General features: G+C 41.6%; 1 protein-coding gene across 5 annotated transcripts in view; it reads left to right on the plus strand.

The window, feature by feature from the left end:
* Positions 1-21,004, plus strand: part of wdr25 (WD repeat domain 25) — a 29,140-nt gene extending 8,136 nt beyond the window's left edge. For 4 of the 5 annotated variants that reach the window (XM_035752737.2, XM_052497076.1, XM_052497075.1 and 1 more), the window contains exons 2-7: positions 429-1,079; positions 12,166-12,313; positions 16,908-17,038; positions 17,703-17,873; positions 19,402-19,542; positions 20,402-21,004. In XM_035752737.2, the coding sequence (XP_035608630.1) occupies positions 447-1,079; positions 12,166-12,313; positions 16,908-17,038; positions 17,703-17,873; positions 19,402-19,542; positions 20,402-20,623 (1,446 nt within the window). In that variant the 5' untranslated portion in view covers positions 429-446 and the 3' untranslated portion in view covers positions 20,624-21,004. Of the gene's footprint in view, positions 1-428; positions 1,080-12,165; positions 12,314-16,907; positions 17,039-17,702; positions 17,874-18,613; positions 19,543-20,401 lie in introns of those variants that run through there. The other variant, XM_052497079.1, reaches the window with a different exon arrangement.
* The last annotated feature ends 197 nt before the right edge of the window (positions 21,005-21,201 follow it).

Here is a 21,201-nt window from a genome sequence, read left to right on the forward strand (position 1 = left end):
CAGCTGTACATAGTCCATCGGTAAATAGCCCACCCAATTTACCTACCTCATCCCCATACTGTTTTTATTTATTTACCTTTCTGCTCTTTTGCACACCAGTATCTCTACCTGCACATGACAATCTGGTCATTTATCACTCCAGTGTTAATCTGCTAAATTGTAATTATTTTCCTACCTCCTCATGCTTTTTGCACACAATGTATATAGACTTTTTTTCCCTTTTCTGTGCTATTGACTTGTTTACTCCATGTGTAACTCTGTGTTTTTGTCTGTTCACACTGCTATGCTTTATCTTGGCCAGGTCACAGTTGTAAATGAGAACTTGTTCTCAACTAGCCTACCTGGTTAAAAAGGTTAATTAAAAAATAAAACATTTAACACTGCTTTAAACCTGTCTCAATAAATCATATTTAATTGACATCCCACAGGGTTCTGGGGAAAGGACAATGACCTCGTTAGTGGCCTATGATGATTCTGACCAGGAGGATGGTGACGGAGCACTCCCTCATCTTGCCAACTGTCCCATGGATGATATCAGGCAGTCCCAAGGAAACCAGAAATGGTTGGATTCTAACTTCTACGGACCATTATTACCCAGTCCCCATGACAAACAACTGGAAATAGGACAATGTGGTGATGGTAGGACAGTGTCTGAACCTCACAGGGAGATTTATCCCCTTCCATTGGGTCTCTCAGGGGTTGTGGAGAACAGCTCAAACTCAAAACCATACTCTGCTCCACAATACTGTGTTAATTTGGCCACAGCGAAGAGGCATCAGGCTGCACCACCTGGTGTCTCGCCATACATTCCTAAGAGACAGAGGTTGGCCACACAAGGAACGAGAGAAGAACCAACCTCTTTGGAAACGAATGATAAGTCCACTGTCTCCAGGCTGCTGACAGAGGTCTCTGAGAGGGTGCGTCCGTACCTGGGGCCCAGGCCTGGCAGGGCAGCGGTGCCCAGGTGCATGCAGCTCAGCCTCCAGGCCCACCAGGCTCCAATCAACATGATCCAGTGGTGCCCAGTGCCCCAGCTCAGCCATCTCTTACTGTCTGCCTCCATGGACAAGACTGTCAAGGTAACCATGATGATGTGGTAAATGGTGTGTGTGTGTGAGCCATTGAGTGCTCCATGTTTTCGGTCATACATGTCGTAGGGTAAATCATAGCCTACATACACACAGGCATACTTTTACACTTGTCAGTCCTAGGGACAGGTAAGTGGGTAATTAGTGTACAGATCTGACATTCAATGTAAGTGGCTCACCAGGTAAGATGGATGATAACAGCGAGACATGCTGCCTTTAGAAACACCTGTGTCACTGTCAGAGCAATGTGTGTCAGGACCCATGGGATTTCCTTTCCTCCACTACTACCTACTGTCATGATACCAGAATTTTGACTTAGATACCATGTTCAGTATCACAATACTCGATACCATCACAATACTACATACCAAAACAATACCCAAATGATACCACAGCAACAACAAAATAAAAATGCGTATTAGTCACAGGATGGCACTTGTTCCAGATATATTTTGAGTTCAATATAATTCCAAAGATTTTTCAATGTATGCTTTAATTAATAAATGATACAATCATACAATCAATTTCAATGAGTTTTTTACCAGTCTAACTACATAACAGCGTAATGGTAATCATTTATTTGAATGGTAAATCTCTATTGATAGGCTGGGTAAATCAAGATGTAGCCTAGGCCTGTTCACAATACACATGAATGCATTGAGCTTGTTTTGGCTGTTTTCCATCTGTAGCCTCATGAAATCAATCTGTTTACCTTCCATTTGGGACATATTTTATTGTACTGATCAACAACATTTACATAGAAGCAGTCTCTTCTTTTATAAAAGTGCCATGTCATTCACACACAAAGAAACTCCCAGTGGTGAGCACATTTGCATGCACGCAAATAATTTGATATTACATTGATTTACGGCAGTAAGCAGAGTATGGAAATTGTCATGTAAACATCTTACTCTGCTTATCTTAAGGTCAAAATCGAAGTAGGCATAGCATACATACACCAATTAAAACCCCTGGTTTCAGCACAATATTTCAAATTATTAGGGCATGTAAACGGCTTAATCTGCACATGTGCCAGCAGCAAGCCTCCCTGTTATGCCGAGTGAAGAGTTCAGGAAACACCTGTAAGTATGCATCTTAGAAATAGTTGTCACATACAAACTTTAAATGTCCGAATCAAATGGAATTTGATTGACATGGTCACTGTGGTAGAATGTTTATTTTTATGGCCTGATTTCAGATGTGAACAGGATCATTAGGGAAAATGTTTTAAAACTATTTATATTAATTCTGTGCAACTTCAGGTGCGCGTTTATTGTGAACACTGAAGCTGTACCCGCTTTAATTTACTGTTTTAACAGTGACCAACTAGGCTACTGTGGCTATTTGATTAAAATGTAGGCCTACCATGAGAAAATGCATCATAACATTTTAACAAATAGCAGTTCTATCATTGTCTACAGTAGCAGCCAATGTGTGGTGTTCAATGTAGGCCTACATTCCATGAGACTTTTGGAAGAAAAAAAAACACGCAGGGCTTGACATTAACCTGTTTATCCACTTGTCCTTCTGACAAGGAGGTGGCGGAACATTTTGTTGTGGTGTTTAATGTAAGAAACCACTTTCATTATTCCCATTACAGAGAATCAGACAAATTATAATACCCTCTGCTTATTCGCTACTTAGCTTATTCAAGCCTGTCTCAAAATACAACACTGATCTCTGTACCAGACTTGCTTTTCAAAGATCGCTTCAAATGTACACACTTTGCTCTTGTTGGAAGCAATCACTCCCACATTGCTGACTACAAAGTAGCTATAATTCGGGCCAATAACGCACTAACTAGCAAAGAATATGAACAAATGTGCACACGTGGCTATATGCAGCACTCGCTTTGATCTCAAAACAATTGTGTAATAATCCTGACTGCTCATGCTGTAAAATAGTCCAGTTCAAAGTGAATGGCACATCCATATATGGCAAGGGTCTATTTGCATATAGGTCTACTGCAGCTCTGATTGGTTATGGCTCACCGGTCTGTACTCTGTGTAGAGTACGGGCCTGAGTCATGCCTGTCAATGCAATAAAATCTGATGCTCTATGCCTACAACTAAATATCTTGCATAGTTTTGTATACAAAGTCTTGCATAGTTAGTTTTGTTTCGGTATGTTGCATTGAAAATGGTTAATATTGCGTTGATTCGATCACATAATCCCACAGTAAAGGGAAACGTTGATGGTGTTAACGACTGGGGGGAAACTCAACTTTCTAATCTCGTGCTTCTCTGTGCTGGCTGTTATTTCTTCTGCAAGGCTGTCCTGGCAGAGCTGCACCCACAAACGGCTTAAATGGAACATTATATGTAACCATGCTCAGTGTTTCCTCATGGCAGGCTAGAGCTAGCAATGAGTGCTCTATGGGAATATCAGCTGTGCTGAAAGAGACTTGTACCTCTCTCAATCAGTAGATGACATGGGACACATTTGCCAGAAGTACCCAAAAGTATGTTCTAGTATCGAGAGAGTACTGATGTTTTGGTATACCATGTAACACTACTACCTACCACATTTCACCAGGGTCGTATGCCACCAAATGGAAGAAAATGGAATGAAACTGTGAGGGACTACCTTAACTTGCCAGATAAGAAATTGTTTTAATTTTCTGTTGCAAAATGTTTTGCTACGGTGTGCCCCAATTAAAACGACCCAGGAAGACCTAAGTTTACCGAATGTAACCTAGGTTCTATGATGTCTCTCACTTTGGGTAACACCTCTTAGGGATGGAGTCTAGGAAGGTCCAATCACACAACGTCTGTCGGACAGGAGCAATGATCAATAGTGGACCAACCCACTTTCCATATAAGGAGCCGTAGTCTGCTCCCATGTTCACTTCTAAGTACGTTCATCTTCCTTACGCAAAGCATGAAGAGTAATGCGGTGAGAGACCTCACTCATAATATCATAGAACCGGGGTTACATTAGGTAACCTGAAGTTCTATTTCAATTACTCGTTCGGTCACTTTGGGGATATAGCCAAATCGAGTAGAGCTCATATACTCGCCGAAGCCATGTCTGGATCGGATCAACCCTCAGGAGTCCCGACAATAAGCACTATATGCTCTAACGAGGGTGTAATGACGTCCAGTTCGTAGAACCTCACGAATGTATGGGGGGTACCCCAGCATGCCACATTATAGATATCTTGAACAGAGATGCCTTGGAACAATGTCCATGATTTAGACAAGCTTCCACTATACAATGGGATAAAGCACTACTAACACAAGGGACAAACCTTGGATATCGCTGGGGCAAATCATAGGTAGTTGTGGCCTGACGGTGCATGCAGCTCTCCAACCTGTTTTGCTAATGCAATGGCTAAAATGTAAAGCAGTTTCAAGCAAGCAATCTAATATTCACGCTTTCCAGTGGCTCGAACTGCAGCTGTGAAATAAATGGACTCAAGCACCACAATGTTTGTAGGATGGGTCTAGCTGTTTGGGTACTGAGCGTAGACTACGCTGAAATGTGAGGTTGTCGCACTTCGGATCAGCTAGCCACTGTTCACCCAGGAGATTACTATTCTGACTCAGGCTTCCACCATGTTATCCGGAGCGAGCATTGTTGCGCCTCATTTGACCGTAGTGCTGTGCGGTTTAAGTGGTCAGTTTTAGCTGTAGCTAGCTAATAATTCCTGGTATCTGAGTGCTTGGTTTAGTTCGTCCAGTACGGGGAAAACAATAGCCATAACGCTGTGCGAGAAGGTTCTGGCAGCTGGTTTATATGGGAACTACTCAAAGCCTGGCCGTGGGGTCTGTACAACTCACCTAGCTAAACGCATAACTGTAGTTAGCCGCAGAACACTATTGCTCTTTACAGGCTGAAACATCTCCCACGACCATAGGACCAAGGCACAACTGGTCAACCTAGCCAGCGAGGGCAAGCTACATAAGGGGGAAAGTAACACTACCCAGTGTAGGTATAAGAGCTAGCTCAAAGTGTGTACTGGCGGACGGTAGCCCTGGTATTAGCTGGCTGGCAATTGCCTAGCTATTGCTTGCACACTGATAGCTGAAGAACGTGAATGGCATACTTCTAAGTGAGCTTCGCCTAGTAGTGTGGCGTGGGCTAACTGCATCACAGCAGGGGACTCGCCCTGTGCAGTGGTAAAAGTAGCCATATCTCTGGTATGGAGACCCGGGCTATGCATCTGCTATTCGAAGCTTAGCTGTATAGCTAGCGAGTCCGTTCGCCCAGTGGGTCAGTCTAGTTATATCAAGCATACTTCCCGGGGAGGGAGATCTTATCGTGTGCTTCACCAATACTTAGCTGTGCAGCCAGTGTTCCCTGGCGTTTAGCTAGCTAACTTAGTGTTCACGTCGAGGGTTAGTAACCTCGTCCCTAAAATAGGAAGCTTGGGGAAGTACCATGGCAGAAATGAGCTGAAGAGGGGTCGAAAACCGCTGTAAATCAGTGATGTGCCTTGCTTGGCTGGAGCTCCAAAGGTGCTCACCAGATTAGTGCCATAGGAGCAACAGTGTGCGAGGGCTGAAAATGTCAACAAAATTAGCACTGGTGACCTTTTTAGAACTAGACATTTTTTGAAGGCCAAAAAAAATAGCTCGCCATAATGAGGTTCATTTAGAGAATTCGGCTAAACCTTGAAGGCAACCTAGTTAACTAGCTTGCTGCTTCTCAAAACGAACCTCATTGTGGCTAGGTATTTTTGGGGGGGGTCTTGAAATGTAACATCCAATCAAAATCTCCAGGCCTCCAAGGGAGTACGTGATTTGAGGTATGGGAACGCGAGAGACTATTAGCCTAGGTATAGCTGGTCCTTCTGTAGCTCAGTTGGTAGAGCATGGCGCTTGTAACGCCAGGGTAGTGGGTTCGATCCCCGGGACCACCCATACGTAGAATGTATGCACACATGACTGTAAGTCGCTTTGGATAAAAGCGTCTGATAAATGGCATATATAATAATAATATATATAATATATAATAATATAGCAAGCACACCACTAACTGAAGAATGTGCGTTCTTTCTTAGCTAGCAAGGTTAGTTTAGAGTCTGGCTAACCGAATCTCGAGTATATTTCCTTTCTTCCACTTTGGTGGGAATAAGCAACACGAAGCAGGTATCTGGGCTGGTAAAGCGAGAGCTAGCTGTCATGTGAGGGCAATCCTCAGCACGAAGCTTCTGTCCTGCGCTTGGCGGCTGAGTTCTTGACCGTCTACCTGTGAACAGTTAAGCAGAGGACCTTGTCGATTGTTTCTCTATTGGCGGTTGCACCCGTCTGACCGACTTTGTGTGACTGGATCTTCCTAGACTTCGCCCCTAGCAAGGCGTTACCCAAAGTGAGACACTGAAAGAGTGATTGTAAATAGAACCACCAGCTAGCTATTCATCTCATCCATAGGTCAATTGGTGCAGAAAGCGAAATATTTTGATCCAGAGCAAAAGTGCGTTTCCTGCACAGCGCCAGGGAGCATTAGCTACCTGCTACCAATGGGCTCGGTATAATTAACAATTTAAATATTCATGATGACATTTGCCTATTCATGCAGGAGTGCAAGTGTACTGCTGCTAGGCTCCCTCTGTCACTTGGCAGACTAACTCAGACGACAGGGCTTGTGAGTTAATTGTCTGTTGCTGGGGATTAGATCAGTTAGTAACACTAGATTCATAATTGTTTTCCTCGTCCAATTACTTAAATAAAACCTATTTGAGGATGCAAATTAATTGAGCCCTTATCAATATTTATTGTTTGTATAATAATCTGTCTAAAGTCGATCAATCTCACAAATAATTTGAATGGGCCACCCAATTGGAATATGCAATGCAAAATTAATCCAGGGAAACCCAAATAAAAATTAGTGCCAAGCTGAGGAAGGGGGGACAGGTCAGTAGGGGACACGGGTAGGTCAGAAGAGGACCCTATGTCCCTGGCCAGCCCTGGTCTTTTGTAGGCTACTATTTGTCATTTAGCTGCAGGAGAGAGATGTTTGTAGCTGTACACAGTCACCATGGTTACAGCAGTTGTCTCGCAATAGTGTTTATGTTGATAACATGAATACAATTTTTATATTTTTTGTGACTTAGAAACCATTAGGAGGCTGATTTTTCATTTGCCAGGACTTTAAGTGACCAGTGAAATGGAAAATGTTGCAAACATTAATTTTCTACATTAGGCCTACCTACACATTTTACAGCCTACTGTCAGAATTGTTCCTTTAGAGGGCAGTGTTTCTCTTACAATGATTATTTAGCTGAACTTGTTTAGATGTTGCTGTTGTTCATGATAGACAGAAATAGTATTGTACAGTTCACTTACTCCAGTATATTACATTTTCAGCTCTTTTTTTTGTGTTGCTCTGGCATTCCCTCTAATGTCTTCACTGCTTTACATTTCCAAAATATTTGCCTCTAAGCTTCTAGGGGATTCTGTTTGGTACAGAGCAGCGAAGAAGGAGCTTGTTCCTGAATTGACATGTCACACATTTCTGTCGACTCTCTGTGGAGTATGGGGGCTGTCATACTTCTCCTTGCTCTTTCATGCTCTGTGCAGTACAGTGTTCAATAATGAAATGGAGGGAGACTGATCTGGCTCACAGATCTTCAAAGACCCTCTGGATATGCTATGGCATAGAAACTTCTCATCATTAGTTTTGGCCTTCACACATGAGACCACCCACTCAATTTCCAACGTTTCCTGAGGAGACTTTTCCAAAGGGGCTGGCAGACGCTTTCTTTTGACACTGAGATGTCTCCCATGGCACTGACAGTTGGCACCATTGCCACCTACTTGAATCAGGGTCTGTCAGGTTCAGCAAGCCTCTAATCTCCAAAGGGTGAAATTGACTTATTTAAACCAGCGCCACTTCTGTTGTCATTGGGCTGTTTTTGCAGTCTTCCTCTTGTCAAGTAGTAGAAACTACCTAATCACACTCGTGACAGGCTGGTGCACTTTTCCTTTGTTTCTTCACGACTAGGATCAGAGAAGCCTGCATTCAAATCACAAAATCATTCAGCTATTTCTTGCTTGAGATCGATTTATGGCACTCCAAGTTAATTAGCTAGATAAATGAATTAGCGAGTGCTGTCTTGCTTTTTTGAAACCCTCAAAATAAGCCCTAATCTACAACTGAATTAAGCCAATTTGTCAGTAAATAAAATAAAACACCTTTAAAGGTCCAATACAGGATCAAATCATTTCTGGGTGACAATTAAGTACTTTATTGTGATTTGTATTCAATGAAAATTGTACAACAAAAAAAAAAATGAGCAAAGAGCAATTTCTCAAGAACTTCGCTAGTGCTGTCAGGGAGTGGTCTGAGAGGGGGGCAACTGAAAACTAGCTGTTATTGCCAACGAGGTTTGGAACTCTCTCTCTTATTGGTCTATGAACTTGGGAGGCTAAAACTCCCTCCCACCAAAACAGTCTAACAATTCTGTTGGCCTTTTCAGACAGCTATTACACTAAAAAGGCATAATTTTCACAATTTCACAGTATTATTCCAACCTCCGTGTGGAAATATACACTGAACAAAAATATAAATGCAATACGTAAAGTGTTGGTTCCATGTTTCATGAGCTCAAATAAGAGCCAAGACATTTTTCCATATGCACAAAAACTTGTTTCTCTCAAAGTTTGAGCAAATGAGCTTATCCCTGTGAGTGAGCATTTCTCCCTTTTCCAAGATAATCCATCCACTTGACAGGTGTGGCATAATCAAGAAGCTGATTTAAACAGCACTATCATTACACAGGTGCACCTTGTGCTGGGGGGAAATTAGAAGGCCGTTTTGAGAATGCCGAGAGTGTGCAAAGCTGTCATCAAGGCAAAGGGCTACTTTGAAGAATCTCACATACGATTTTGTTTAACACCTATTTTTTTTGGTTACTACATGATTTCATGTGTTATTTTGTAGTTTGGATGTCGTCACTCTTCTATAATGTAGAAAATAGTAAAACATTGAACACACAATCTATTGACTGGTACTGTGCATATATAAAAGACAGAAAAATCATGTTTTTTACTGCACTGGGACTTTTTAAAGGGATAGTTGACCAAAATGTAAAAAATCTAGTAACAAGGAGAGACTGCAATCCAGACCTGCGTTCATGACGAGTACCATTTTAAATCTTTACTTCCATAGTACTTTTGGTGTTTGCTGGAGGGGCTCCTCTATGGGAGGAGTTTGCAGTTTTACAACTAATCTATTAGTTCCATTTCGCTAGGGCAGCTCAATCACTCCCAACTAAACTTTTTGAAATGATTTCAAATAGTTTTTGACCCAAGGTCTGCTGCAATCCATTAATTTTCTGTGTTAACCGAGACACTAAAGTTGTTAGAATATACTAAGTTCTATGCCCAAATGAATGCAAGCATATCAGTTTTTGGTGCATATGCACTTGTTTCCCAGCCAAAGTGAGAGGTGAACACAGAGCTTCAGATTACCGTTTCTTCCCTCTCAAAAGTAATTCAATGCCATCCTAAAGGACTGTGTGGCTGCCTGGGGCCCCAATGTAGGAGGCAGCAAATAGTATGTGAGATTGTTTACACGTACAGCAGCCCAGGGCTTTTACTCTGGTTTAAATTTCGCCGCCAGATCATTATCTCAGCGTGATCCTACTCTTAGATATGGATTGCCGGCTTTACCTCAATTGCCTTGTCACATTGACATTTATTCACACAGTCTGAAAATAGCATTCCTGTTGGCTCTGGAGGTGACTGTAGAGCACCAGGATGTATTCGACTAGTGGCCCTGTCATCATGTCACAGGCTCTGTCTCACTCAGGGGATAGCGAAATATCCTTCACAAATAGCTCTAGTTCTCCACCAAAGCCATTGATCTAGGTGGACATGTTTTGTAGTTTGTGTGTTTGCTTGTGGACTTAATTTATCACAAACCCTTGATCCAATGTGCTATTGGATGCAATATACTTTTTAAAATTAAAGATGTTTGATCTACAGATAAAATTAAATTAAAAAATCCCTCCTGCATACACTTAGCAATATGATAGTGGGGGAGGCAACTTTTTTTATTTAGGCTAATTTATTTGATTTGAAGAACCGTGAAAGAAACCAATGAGTATCTTTTTCCCTGTAATCTATAGGGAAATTGTCCAGTTTGAAACGCCCCATATTACCGATTTTTACTTAGGCGAAGTGTGAGTGTAGCACCCTCTTAAAGAACCATACTTTTTTCTGATACAGAATAATGCGTGTGATTTTAAAAAGTCTCTTTGTGCTCTCTCTGGGGTGTATGAGAATTCCCATTACAACCTTTAAAGTTCCTCAAAACATGACTGTCTCTAATTAACCGCTGCACTGTATCCAGGGATCTATTCACTAGGAACCAAACAGAAGCAAATGGGATGAAATGGGGGGCAAACTACCTGAATTTGTTTGCACTAGGGGTGCGCAGGTCAGCTGTTTGTTCACCTGCAATTGCTAATAACCCGTCCGTAAATGCCTGACTATGTGAAAATCTGAGGCCCGCACACAAGTAGACTAGATGTTTTTTGTGAGCCGAAGCTCCAGTGCAGCTTGACAATGATCCAAAACACATAATCAAGTCTACATGAAAATGTCTTAAAAGTAATACATTTGAAGTTTTGGAATGGCCTAGTCAAAGTCCACACTTAATCGCACTTGAGATGTTGTGGCAAAACTTGAAATGAGCAGCTCATGCTTGAGAACTCTGAGTTAAAGCAGTTTTGCATGCAAGAGTGGGCAAAAATTCCTCCACAGGGATGTGATGCTAATCAAAATGACAGGAAGCATTTGGTTGGAGTCTACAGGTGGCACACTCAATAACTGGTTGTAAGGGGGCAATTGCTTTTTCACACAGGGGAATTGGGCGTTGCATAACTTTGTTCATAAAATAAATAGAATAAGTAAAAACAATAAGATTACACTTGTAAACTCGGGTTCCCTTTTATCTAATATTAGGTTTCTGTTGAAAATCTGATAACATTCAGTATAAAAAAAAACATTTTAAAGTGTAAAAATAGAGAATCAGAAAGGGGGCAAATACTTTTTCACAGCAGCTTCTCTTCTGTCATTATATGTTGCCCTAAAAGACACAATTAACCCTTGCTCACCAAAATATCATAAATCGTTAGACTGAATGCTTCAATCTATTTGAAGCATCGGTAAAGTTTCATCTCTTCTTTCGCGTTCGCAAAGACGTTTATGGACGGGAGAAAGTGCAATAAGAAAATAAAAAAAACGAGATATAATATTGTTTTGACCATTTGTAAGGAAATAGAAAGCTTTGAAAACAACCCAACATGTTTCTGTTAAGATTTCAATTCGGCTTGGATGTGGATGCATATTTTGTGGTTAAAATCAGCTTTGATGCTAATAATGATGGCACCTCTACAGATGGTATCTAACTGAGCATTTGCATTCTCTCAAGATGCTGAAAGAAAGTAATCATATTTCTCAACACTTTGCCTACATTTGAAGAAAAACTTAATTCTGCAGGAGTTAATATGAAGGCTGTGTGAGCGGTTATGGACCTATAGCCAGTGTCCAGATTTCAGTTTCCATTTAACCCATCTGAACAGGAGGCTACAGTGCCCTTGACATGCCATAGGCCTATTTGAAGACCTCATCTTGTGACTGTCAAATTTGTATAGATCTTCACAACATCCTCATTTACCGTTTCACAATTTTTTTCCCGAAACATTACTTTTGTTGCCATCCGTCTCCTTACTTTCAACTCTCCTTTCACGCCTTTCCTCTTACTGAATTCAACTCCGACATTGTCCTTTTTGCCTCCGTGGGTTGACATGAACGTTTTCTTCCTGTTCCCAAAAGCATTTGGCAATTGACGCACGAACAGTTAGGCCATGAAGCTTAGGCTTATGCACTAATGCCAGATAGCTCAAAATAATTAAATAAAAACCTCAATGTAGCCCATAGGTACACATTTCACAAGAATAATATATTTAGATTTTAAGATATTGTTCTCTCTTTATTCAACCCGCATGCCACCTTTCATCCACATAATATTTAATGACCCTAAACCTGTCCACCCCACTGAGACTGTGGGTTCTGAGTCAACCCGCATCACTAGTTTGCACTAATGAATACACCCTGTTTTGCAGATTTGGGATGGTGCAGAGAGTGGGCAGTGCCTGCAGGTATACTCCTCCCACTCGGGGGCGGTGCGAGATGCCTGTTGGTCCCCCTGTGGGCGACGCCTCCTCACCGGCTCCTTTGACAACACGGCCATGGTGACGGACGTGGAGACAGGTGAGCAACACTCTCTGGAACAATCCAAGTCACTTGTATTTCATATTGGTGAAATAATGTTTTGTGTGTTTTCTTGATTAGTTTAGGTCTACCTGTATCCCTTTTACATGTATTTCAAATCAAATCAACTTTAATTGGCCACATACACATGGTTAGCAGATGTTAATGCGAGTGTGTAGCGAAATGCTTGTGCTTCTAGTTCCGACAGTGCAGCAATATCTAACAATTCCACAACAACTACCTAATACACACATCTAAAGGGATGAAATAAGAATATGTACATGTAAATATATGGATGAGCGATGACCGAGTGGCATAGGAAAGATTCAATAGATGGTATAAAATACATTATATACATATGAGATGTGTAATGTAAGACGTGAACATTATTAAAGTGCCATTATTTAAAGTGACTTTTCCAAGATCTAACATTAGACCATTGAAAAATGCCATATGTAGAAAACTATGGATAATCGTTGAGACAAATAGCATTTGATATAAGGCTGATTGTGCACTTAAACTGGCTTAGCCAACGTAAGTGGACAATCTTGTAAAGTCCGTCCCCTTAAATCCTCCTGTAATGCATATCCTATTTTCTTAAGTGTTTTTTTTCCCCAACCGTAAACACATGTAAGTACGTGCGTTGATTTAAAGCTCTGTGGCTCTCCATCTTTTAGGTCACCACATGATTAGTCGTTGCAGTGTGCACTTCCTCTCCCCGCGTGGCTGTCAATTCTGCCAATAAAGCCCTTGGATAATTGCTTCACCCACCCATTAAATAACCTGGCAGCTCAGGGTAAGTGATCGATAGCAGATCCACAGGCAGAATCCAGCATGCCCACACACCGCCAAACCTCAGGCACCAGACTGCTGTGACATCATCTCCTGTTTACCCCTTCCTGTCATTGGTCACAGAGTGTGAGGACTGACCCAGCTAACAGGGGATGTCCTTAGGACATAAGAGGATGCTCCCGTTGGGCTCCCTTTAGGGTTTTATCGGAACAATATCCCACAGAGCGTTCTTGAAAAGTTACATGTTTACCTCAGTTTGGTTGCAAAATAACATTACAGTAAGGACTCTTCATGACCATTTGGAATGACAGTTGGGCTCCATCAGTCAAATTTTACACTGGCAGGTCAGCACTCATGAATACCAGTATGCGATGCTTCTTTATCTGGCAGGCAGGGAGACTAGGCTCACTTGCTCCCTCTACCGCCATGACTAGATTTATATCCCTCCGGATGGCGCATTTTTGTGAATGGCCCAGACCTGAGGTATTGAGATAATTAGAATATCAAAGCAGCAGCATTTGTTATGTCTGCGCTGACAGTCACAAATTCATATATATGTTAATAGCAGGTAGACTGAGGAGCTGGGGTGGTGTGCTTGTGTTTGGAGCATCAGCTTGTAATCAATAGATGTGATTCATTGGCTCTTGATGCTCTTCAATAAATCAGAGGCTCTCAGCTGCAACGAGAAAGGCTGGGTTCTTTAGATGATGGGCTGTCAATGTAGACAGCACAGCCCGTGGCTGGCTTTTGGAGAGCCCGCACTTAGTGCCTTCAGAAAGTATTCATACCCCTTCACTTATTCCACATTTTATTGTTACAGCCTGAATTCAAAATGGATTAAATAAAATAAATTCTCGCCCATCTACACATCCAACCCGGAAGCCAGCCGCACCAATGTGACGGAGGAAACACCGTGCACCTGGCAACCTTGGTTAGCGCACACTGCGCCTGGCCCGCCACAGGAGTCGCTGGTGCGCGATGAGACAAGGATTTTCAAAATTCTTCAAGCTCTGTCAAATTGGTTGTTGATCGTTGCTAGACAACCATTTTCAGATCTTGTCATAGATTTTCAAGGAGATTTAAGTGAAAACTGTAACTAGCTTATGGTAGATAAATTAACATGAAATTCTCTGGCAACAGCTCTGGTGGACATTCAGTCAACATGCCAATTGCACGCTCCCTCAACTTGAGACATCGGTGGCGTTGTGTGCCAAAACTGCACATTTTAGAATTGCCTGTTATTGTCCCCAGCACAAGGTGCACCTGTGTAATGATCATGCTGTTTAATCAGCTTCTTGATATGCCGCAGGTGGATGGATTATCTTGGAAATGGAGAAATGCTCACTAACAGGGATGTAAACACGTTTGTGAATTTCTTTTTATGGGTATAATAAGTATTAATATTATTTTTCGAGGCATTGGAAGACCTCCATGGTCTTTGTGGTTGAATCTGTGTTCAATATTCTTTGATCGACTGAGGGACATTACATATAATTGTATGTGTGGTTGTACAGAGATGAGGTAGTCATTCAAAAATCATGTTAAACACTATTATTGCACACAGAGTGAGTCCATGCAACTTATTATTTGACTTTGTAAGCATATTTTTAATCCTGCATTTATTTAGGCTTGACATAACAAAGGTGTCCGGTATTTATTGACTCAAGACATTTCAGATGAATTTTTTTTATTAATTTGTAAACATTTTAAATTTTATCAATTTTTTTTAAAATTCAGGCTGTGACACAACAAAATCTTGGAAAAGTCTGAATAGTTTTCGAAGGCACTGTACATTATCTGACCCCTTGACCTCAACGGTCCAGATTAAGGTACCACAACACATGCTTTGGCCATTTGTTTGCATTCAATGGTACCATGCTTCTACCTTTTTCTTTCTTTTTTTTGAATTTTTGTTAGTTGTTAGTAGTTACTAGTTACTAGTTAGTTGTTAGTAGTTACTATCTTGTCTCATCGCTACAACTCCCGTACGTGCTCGGGAGAGACGACGGTCGAGAGCCATGTGTCCTCCGAAACCCAACCACTGCAGCGCGCAGCCAACCCAGAGCCAGCCGCACCAATGTGTCGGAGGAAACGCCGTGCACTGCGCCGGCCCGCAACAGTGCGCGATGAGACAAGGATATCCCTACCGGACATCTTAAGTGTTTGTCTCAAGAAGCTCGGTCCAATTCATTACATTTGTTGAGTCCTAAAGCAGTCATATTTGGCCTACAGAATGACCGTCACAGTTCAGTAGCAATCGAGAGTTGGACTGATGGATTAAATGCATTTTATTTGAAGGGCATTAGTGAGAAGTGGCAGCTGCTTTTTGGGCTTTTTCAAGCCTGTTCTTGGGCCAGTGTGATTGGAAGCCACTGGAAGAATATTCACAGGCAGTGGTTTACAACAGAAGCTGTAACTTCACTTTGAAAGCATCCACTTTCATACATTATGCTTTTGCCTTCAGCCATTCATCGTGTTTTTGGACGATTCTTCCTTCTGGGAGGAATGTATGTGAAGTGGTCATAATATCATATGTAGCTCAACCATTAGTGTCCTGCTTTTTGTAGTTTCTCTAATGAAAGATGTTTTATTTTTGCTCCATCTATCTTCAATGTCCTCTCTGTCTCTCGTATCATGTAGGCCAGCGCTGTGGATCATATGACTAGGAGTTCAGAGATCAGCTCTAGCACAGAGATCGGTCCCCTCCCCTTATCTTCAACTTCCGCTAAGCTAATCAATGTTTCTTAATTTAAACACGAAAGGCCTTTATTTGTTATGCAAATAAGGCTGGTTTCTCATAGTCTCCCCAAACATTAGCTTTGAATGTCGATGACAGATCTCAGATCCCTCCCAAATCACAACCATTAAAGGCAAAGATGTGAAATGCACCCCGCCTGGCCACACGTCTGAAGAAATATTACACAAACTTTGCTGATCAATAGGACGGGGACTCGCTCCCCCCCAATAAATAAGCGAGTCCCTTGTCTGTGGTTATTTCTGGTGACACTTTCTCATTTAAACAAATGTGTGTGGAAATACACATTTTAAATATGGGGTGGTGTTTTGTCCGACACTTACTAGAATTTAACACTTTTGAGGGAGTCTTTAACACTGCTTATAGAAGTCTTGGTTGTGTGTGGGATTGATTAAAGAGGAGTCGCGTGGCCCTGAGGCACGTTTCACATAGCCTTTGACAGGTCTGCTGCTTGGGTATAGTCTGGAACGGTCCCCTTGCAGGTTTATGCTGTACGTTCTGACGGAAACATTGGACTGTTGCACCCTTTTCAGGCTTGATTATATTTAAGCCCTGCAATGTTTGTTTTAAAGCTCAACATCACTATAATTTAATAAGGAAAAGCTTGTTGACACATGCTGGCCAAAACAGTGGATTTTTGTTTAGTTTTAACAATTTTTTTTATCATTTCTTTGTCAGTTTTAAATGAGCTTCTTTTCTACGTGTGTGTGAGAAAAGCTGCTTTTGGTTTTCAAATACTAATTTGTTCTGCATGGTTAAGGGCATAGTTCCAAAAATATCACAGGACTTTCCCAAATGTCTCGTACTTTATTTGGATATCACTGATTCATTGTGCCAAAACATTGTGCTAACTGGGTTTGTCATATATGATGTACATTTATGGGGTGGCGCAGGACCTTCCTTGATCTGAGGGCTCCTTTTGACTTTGAAGTGGCTCTGTGTCCAATTTCTCTGTCATGTATGCTTTATCCAAGCCGTTATTTTTCTGTACTCCTCTCCTGTTTGCTAGAGGTTTGTGGTGGTGGTTTCTGTGTTTTGGTTCCTTAGGACAGCAGATCGTGAAGGTGGGGAACCAGTTCAAGGTGATGTGCTTGGCAGTGCAGCCCAACGATCCTGAAGTGTTCCTGTGTGGGGGTTACAGCGCAGAGGTCAAGGCCTGGGATGCCCGTACCTGCAAGGTCAGCTGCATCTCTTCTCTCCAGCACCGTAGGCCTATCCCTGTTAGACCTGGATTCAAATTGTATTTGTTTTCTTTGAAATACTTTCGTAATGGAAACAATAGATGAGGTTTACACTTTTGGGACTATTCTATCTGGCACTCTAGGCAGGCTCTGTCAAACACTCAATTTGATATTTGTTCCCAGGTCTGATCTCTCGCTGTGGCTGTCCGTCACCGAGAGTCATCTGAGCTAACAGCATTGTCGAGGCATGCTAATCTACACTGTGGTGCACTGCACCCCTTCTGGCTTGAGTTCAGACTGGCATGTTCCCAATTGCCTAGCCACTAGTGCATTTTAATTTTAAGTATTTTTTCTGCCAGTAGGTGTCAATGTACACTACTGTTCAAAAATTTGGGGTCACTTAGAAATGTACTTGTTTTTGAATGAAAAGCACATTTCTTTTTTTTGCCCATTTTAAAGTAACATCAAAATTGATCAGAAATACAGTGTAGACATTGTTAATGTTTCAAAAACAAGGACATTTCTAAGTGACCCCAAACTTTTGAACGGTAGTGTATGTTGCAGAGGAATTGGAGTGGTCATATCTGCTAGAGGAGCCAAGCTTCACAACATGCAGTATTTATTCAACCTTTAATTTATGCCATATCTTCTGTGTTCCCAGGTGGAGAGGGTGTACAGGGCACGGATCCAGCAGACTCTGGCCATCCTGTTCCTGACCGGGGGCAGGGAGTTTGTGACCAGCAGTGACTCGGTCAGCCGGGACTCTGCCGAGCGCACGCTCATTGCCTGGGACTTCCAAACCACCGCTAAGGTCTCCAATCAGATCTACCATGTAAGAAAGAACAGGGTCGTGTTCAGTAGGGCATACTGTATCAAAACAATTTGCAACAGAAAATGTATATGATAGTTTCTTATTGGATAATTTCAGTTAGTACCTCCCTAGTTATCTCTGTTTCAAATTGTCCCTACGGGACAAGGCCTAGATAGCTTGTCTCATCCCAGCCATGTTGTCCCTGCTATTGCAAACACACTGTGCTTGTAAGGAGCAAAGAAAATCTCTTAACTAGTCATAAAGTACTTTATCAATCTACGATTGGTAAATCATTTTTAAAAACTTTTAAATGAATTATATATGTATAAATGCCCATTGGTTTTTGAAGAATATAACATAGAAATGCAGCTTAGTTTATTTGTTATACCCCATCAGAACTGAAAATATTAGATTGGAATAAAACAATGTTGGTCGTAAATGTAAATAAACACAATATAGCCTCAAAGCATGAATAAAACTATACTGTACAAAAAATATAAATGCAACATTCAACGATTTTACTGAGTTACAATTCATATAAGGAAATCAGTCAATTGAAATAAATTCATTAAGCTCTAATCTATGGTTTTCACATGACTGGTCAGGAAGCCATGGGTGGGGCCTAGAAGAGCATAGGTCCCACCTACTGGGGAGCCAGGCCTAGCCAATCAGAATGAGTTTTTCCCCACAATGGTTTATTACAGAAATAAATTCTCGGTTTCATCAGCCTTCCTGGTGACTGGTCTCCGATGATCCCACAGGTGAAGAAGCCGGATAAGGAGGTCCTGTGTTGGCGTGGTTACACGGCCAAATTCTCTAAAATGACATTGGAGGCGGCTTAGAAGTTAACATTCAATTCTCTGACAAGTGGACATTTTTGCAGTCAACATGCCAAATGCACACTCCCTCAACTTGAGACATCTATGGCATTGGGTTGTGTGACACAACTGCACATTTAGGTGGTCTTTTGTTCCCAGCACAAGGTGCACCTGTGCAATGATAATGCTGTTTAATCGGCTTTCTTGATATGTCACACCCGTCAGGTGGATGGATTATCTTGACAAAGGTAAAATGCACATTTTTGAGAAATAAGCTTTTTGTGCATATGGGAAGATTTCACGATGCCTCGTGAAACATAGGACCAACACTTAATATGTTGTTTTATATTTTTGTTCAGTATATAATGTTGATATCATGGATGGTAAGTCCTTGCATCCATAACTATGTCTATGAATTTGAGTAGTTACATTTTTCTAGCCTCTATCCTTCAGCTTTTTACTAAAACAGTAACCGGATGCGTTGCTTTGTTTCAACTGCAGATTGCCACTTTAAAGCTCTTGTTTTTGTTTTCCATAATAGTTGGATACTACATTTTTCCTCTCCCTGTAATGTATGTCAATGTCGGTCCATGCAGCCATATGTCTTATTGACTATTTAAGTGCATGTGGGTGGTTTTTATAGCAGAAAATACAGATGGTATCATTTGAGTATGAATGCCAAGCCAGTTGAATGCTTTCTGACCTTCTCCCATTCACTTGATTGAATCCAGGAGCGGTACACGTGCCCCAGCCTAGCCCTTCACCCCCAGCAGGACTCCTTTGTAGCGCAGAGCAATGGCAACTACATGGCCCTATTTTCTGCCCAGCGGCCATACAGAATGAACAAGAGGAGGCGGTATGAAGGACACAAGGTCAGTGGTGATGAGGCTGTGCGGTTGCATGGGAGATCCATACGCTCTACAAATCGCTCTATAGCTAAAAGCAGTAGTCCCTCTGGTCTGTCATTTACAGTCCTCTACAAACACACATGGTTAAACAAAAACAATTACACCGATGAGTCACATATAGAACGTGACATTCAGACATGTTATACAAATATTAAAGGGACCTGCTGAGGTTTTGCTGTCAATATTTGTCTTACGAGTGAGTAGCCTTCGGCTAGCTATAGAGAGCAGCTGTAACTTTAGTGTAGTTTCAACGTTGGTCCTTTGTGTAAAAACATGGTCTGTCTGCTAAACGGTGCTAATATATATATATATATATATATATATATATATTTTTTTTTTTTTTTTTTTTTTTACATTCCAATTAGAATAAACGTGTCATTTATTTGTTTATGCATGTTATTTCCCCTGTGTGGGAATGATATGCTAAACAGTACTGAGATGTGTATTACTAACAATAGACATAGGTGGTCTTTATCTTAAATCCTCTCATGTGCATGACGGAGGTAATAAAGGAAACCGTGTGAATATGAAATGCATGCAAAGCAGTAATAAAAATAATAATTGTTTGGGCTTTTCCACCAGGTACTCTAACTACTATAGGGGGAGTCTCAATCAGACAGTAGAGGATTGCAACCTCAATGCAATCTCGAGCTGCATTATTGTAAACTTGTATTTCATGAATAGCCCATTCCTATCTGAATTTTGATAATTTTTTGCACTGCAAGTGTCCGAATAGAAGTGGAAAATGTGGGCCCGGGTCATTTGCGGTGTGTGTATAGTGTGTAAATTGATTTCATTGTTAATGTAAGGTGTGATGGTTTAGGTTGAGGGCTATGCGGTGAGGTGTGGCTTCTCTCCGGATGGGTCCATACTGGCCACGGGCAGCTCCACAGGCTCCGTCCACTTCTACGACCAGCAGAGTGCTCGGACGCTGCACACGCTGCTCGCACACCAGCAGGCATGCATGTGTGTGTCTCTGCACCCTGTGCTGCCCGCTGTGGTGGCAACGTGCGACTGGGGTGGCGAGCTCAGGATCTGGCAGTGATTGGCACAAAGAAGGGGAGGAATTATAACACCCAGACACTACAAACATCCAGGCATACTTCCTATCCGAGCTGCCGGAGAGAAAGGAAACTGCTCAGGAATATTTCCATAAGGGCAATTTACTCTTCATACTGAAATTCGCTTCCATTCAAATACATACCTGTTGACCAAACTGCTGGCAGTTGTCTATTGCTTAGCTTATATCATAACTTCAATCAAATGTCAAGGCAAAAATGTAAAATTGACTTTTTTTGGTTGTTTTTTTGGTACCATAGCTTACTCAGGAATTAGTGTACAGGATTCTTACTCGCATTGTAAATGAACGATGTGATGACCCTGTTTGTCACAGCTATAATAAAAGTACTAACCTATTCTACATTCATTGTCATGTATGTGGTGTGTGGTCTTTTGTAGAAGATGATCATTTGCAGTCAGGGGCACATTACAGTGCAGAGGATCAAAGACAGGTTTTCTTAATTAACATTTCAAAGGGTACATTTTTAAAAGCTTTGAGTTTATTATCATCAGACAGTAGTGGGTACGGATGCAGCTCTAGTCCGTCTGCCATATTAAGTCACT

Source organism: Oncorhynchus keta, chromosome 35 (assembly GCF_023373465.1).
Source record: "Oncorhynchus keta strain PuntledgeMale-10-30-2019 chromosome 35, Oket_V2, whole genome shotgun sequence".
In the NCBI taxonomy this organism is placed as follows: domain Eukaryota; kingdom Metazoa; phylum Chordata; class Actinopteri; order Salmoniformes; family Salmonidae; genus Oncorhynchus; species Oncorhynchus keta.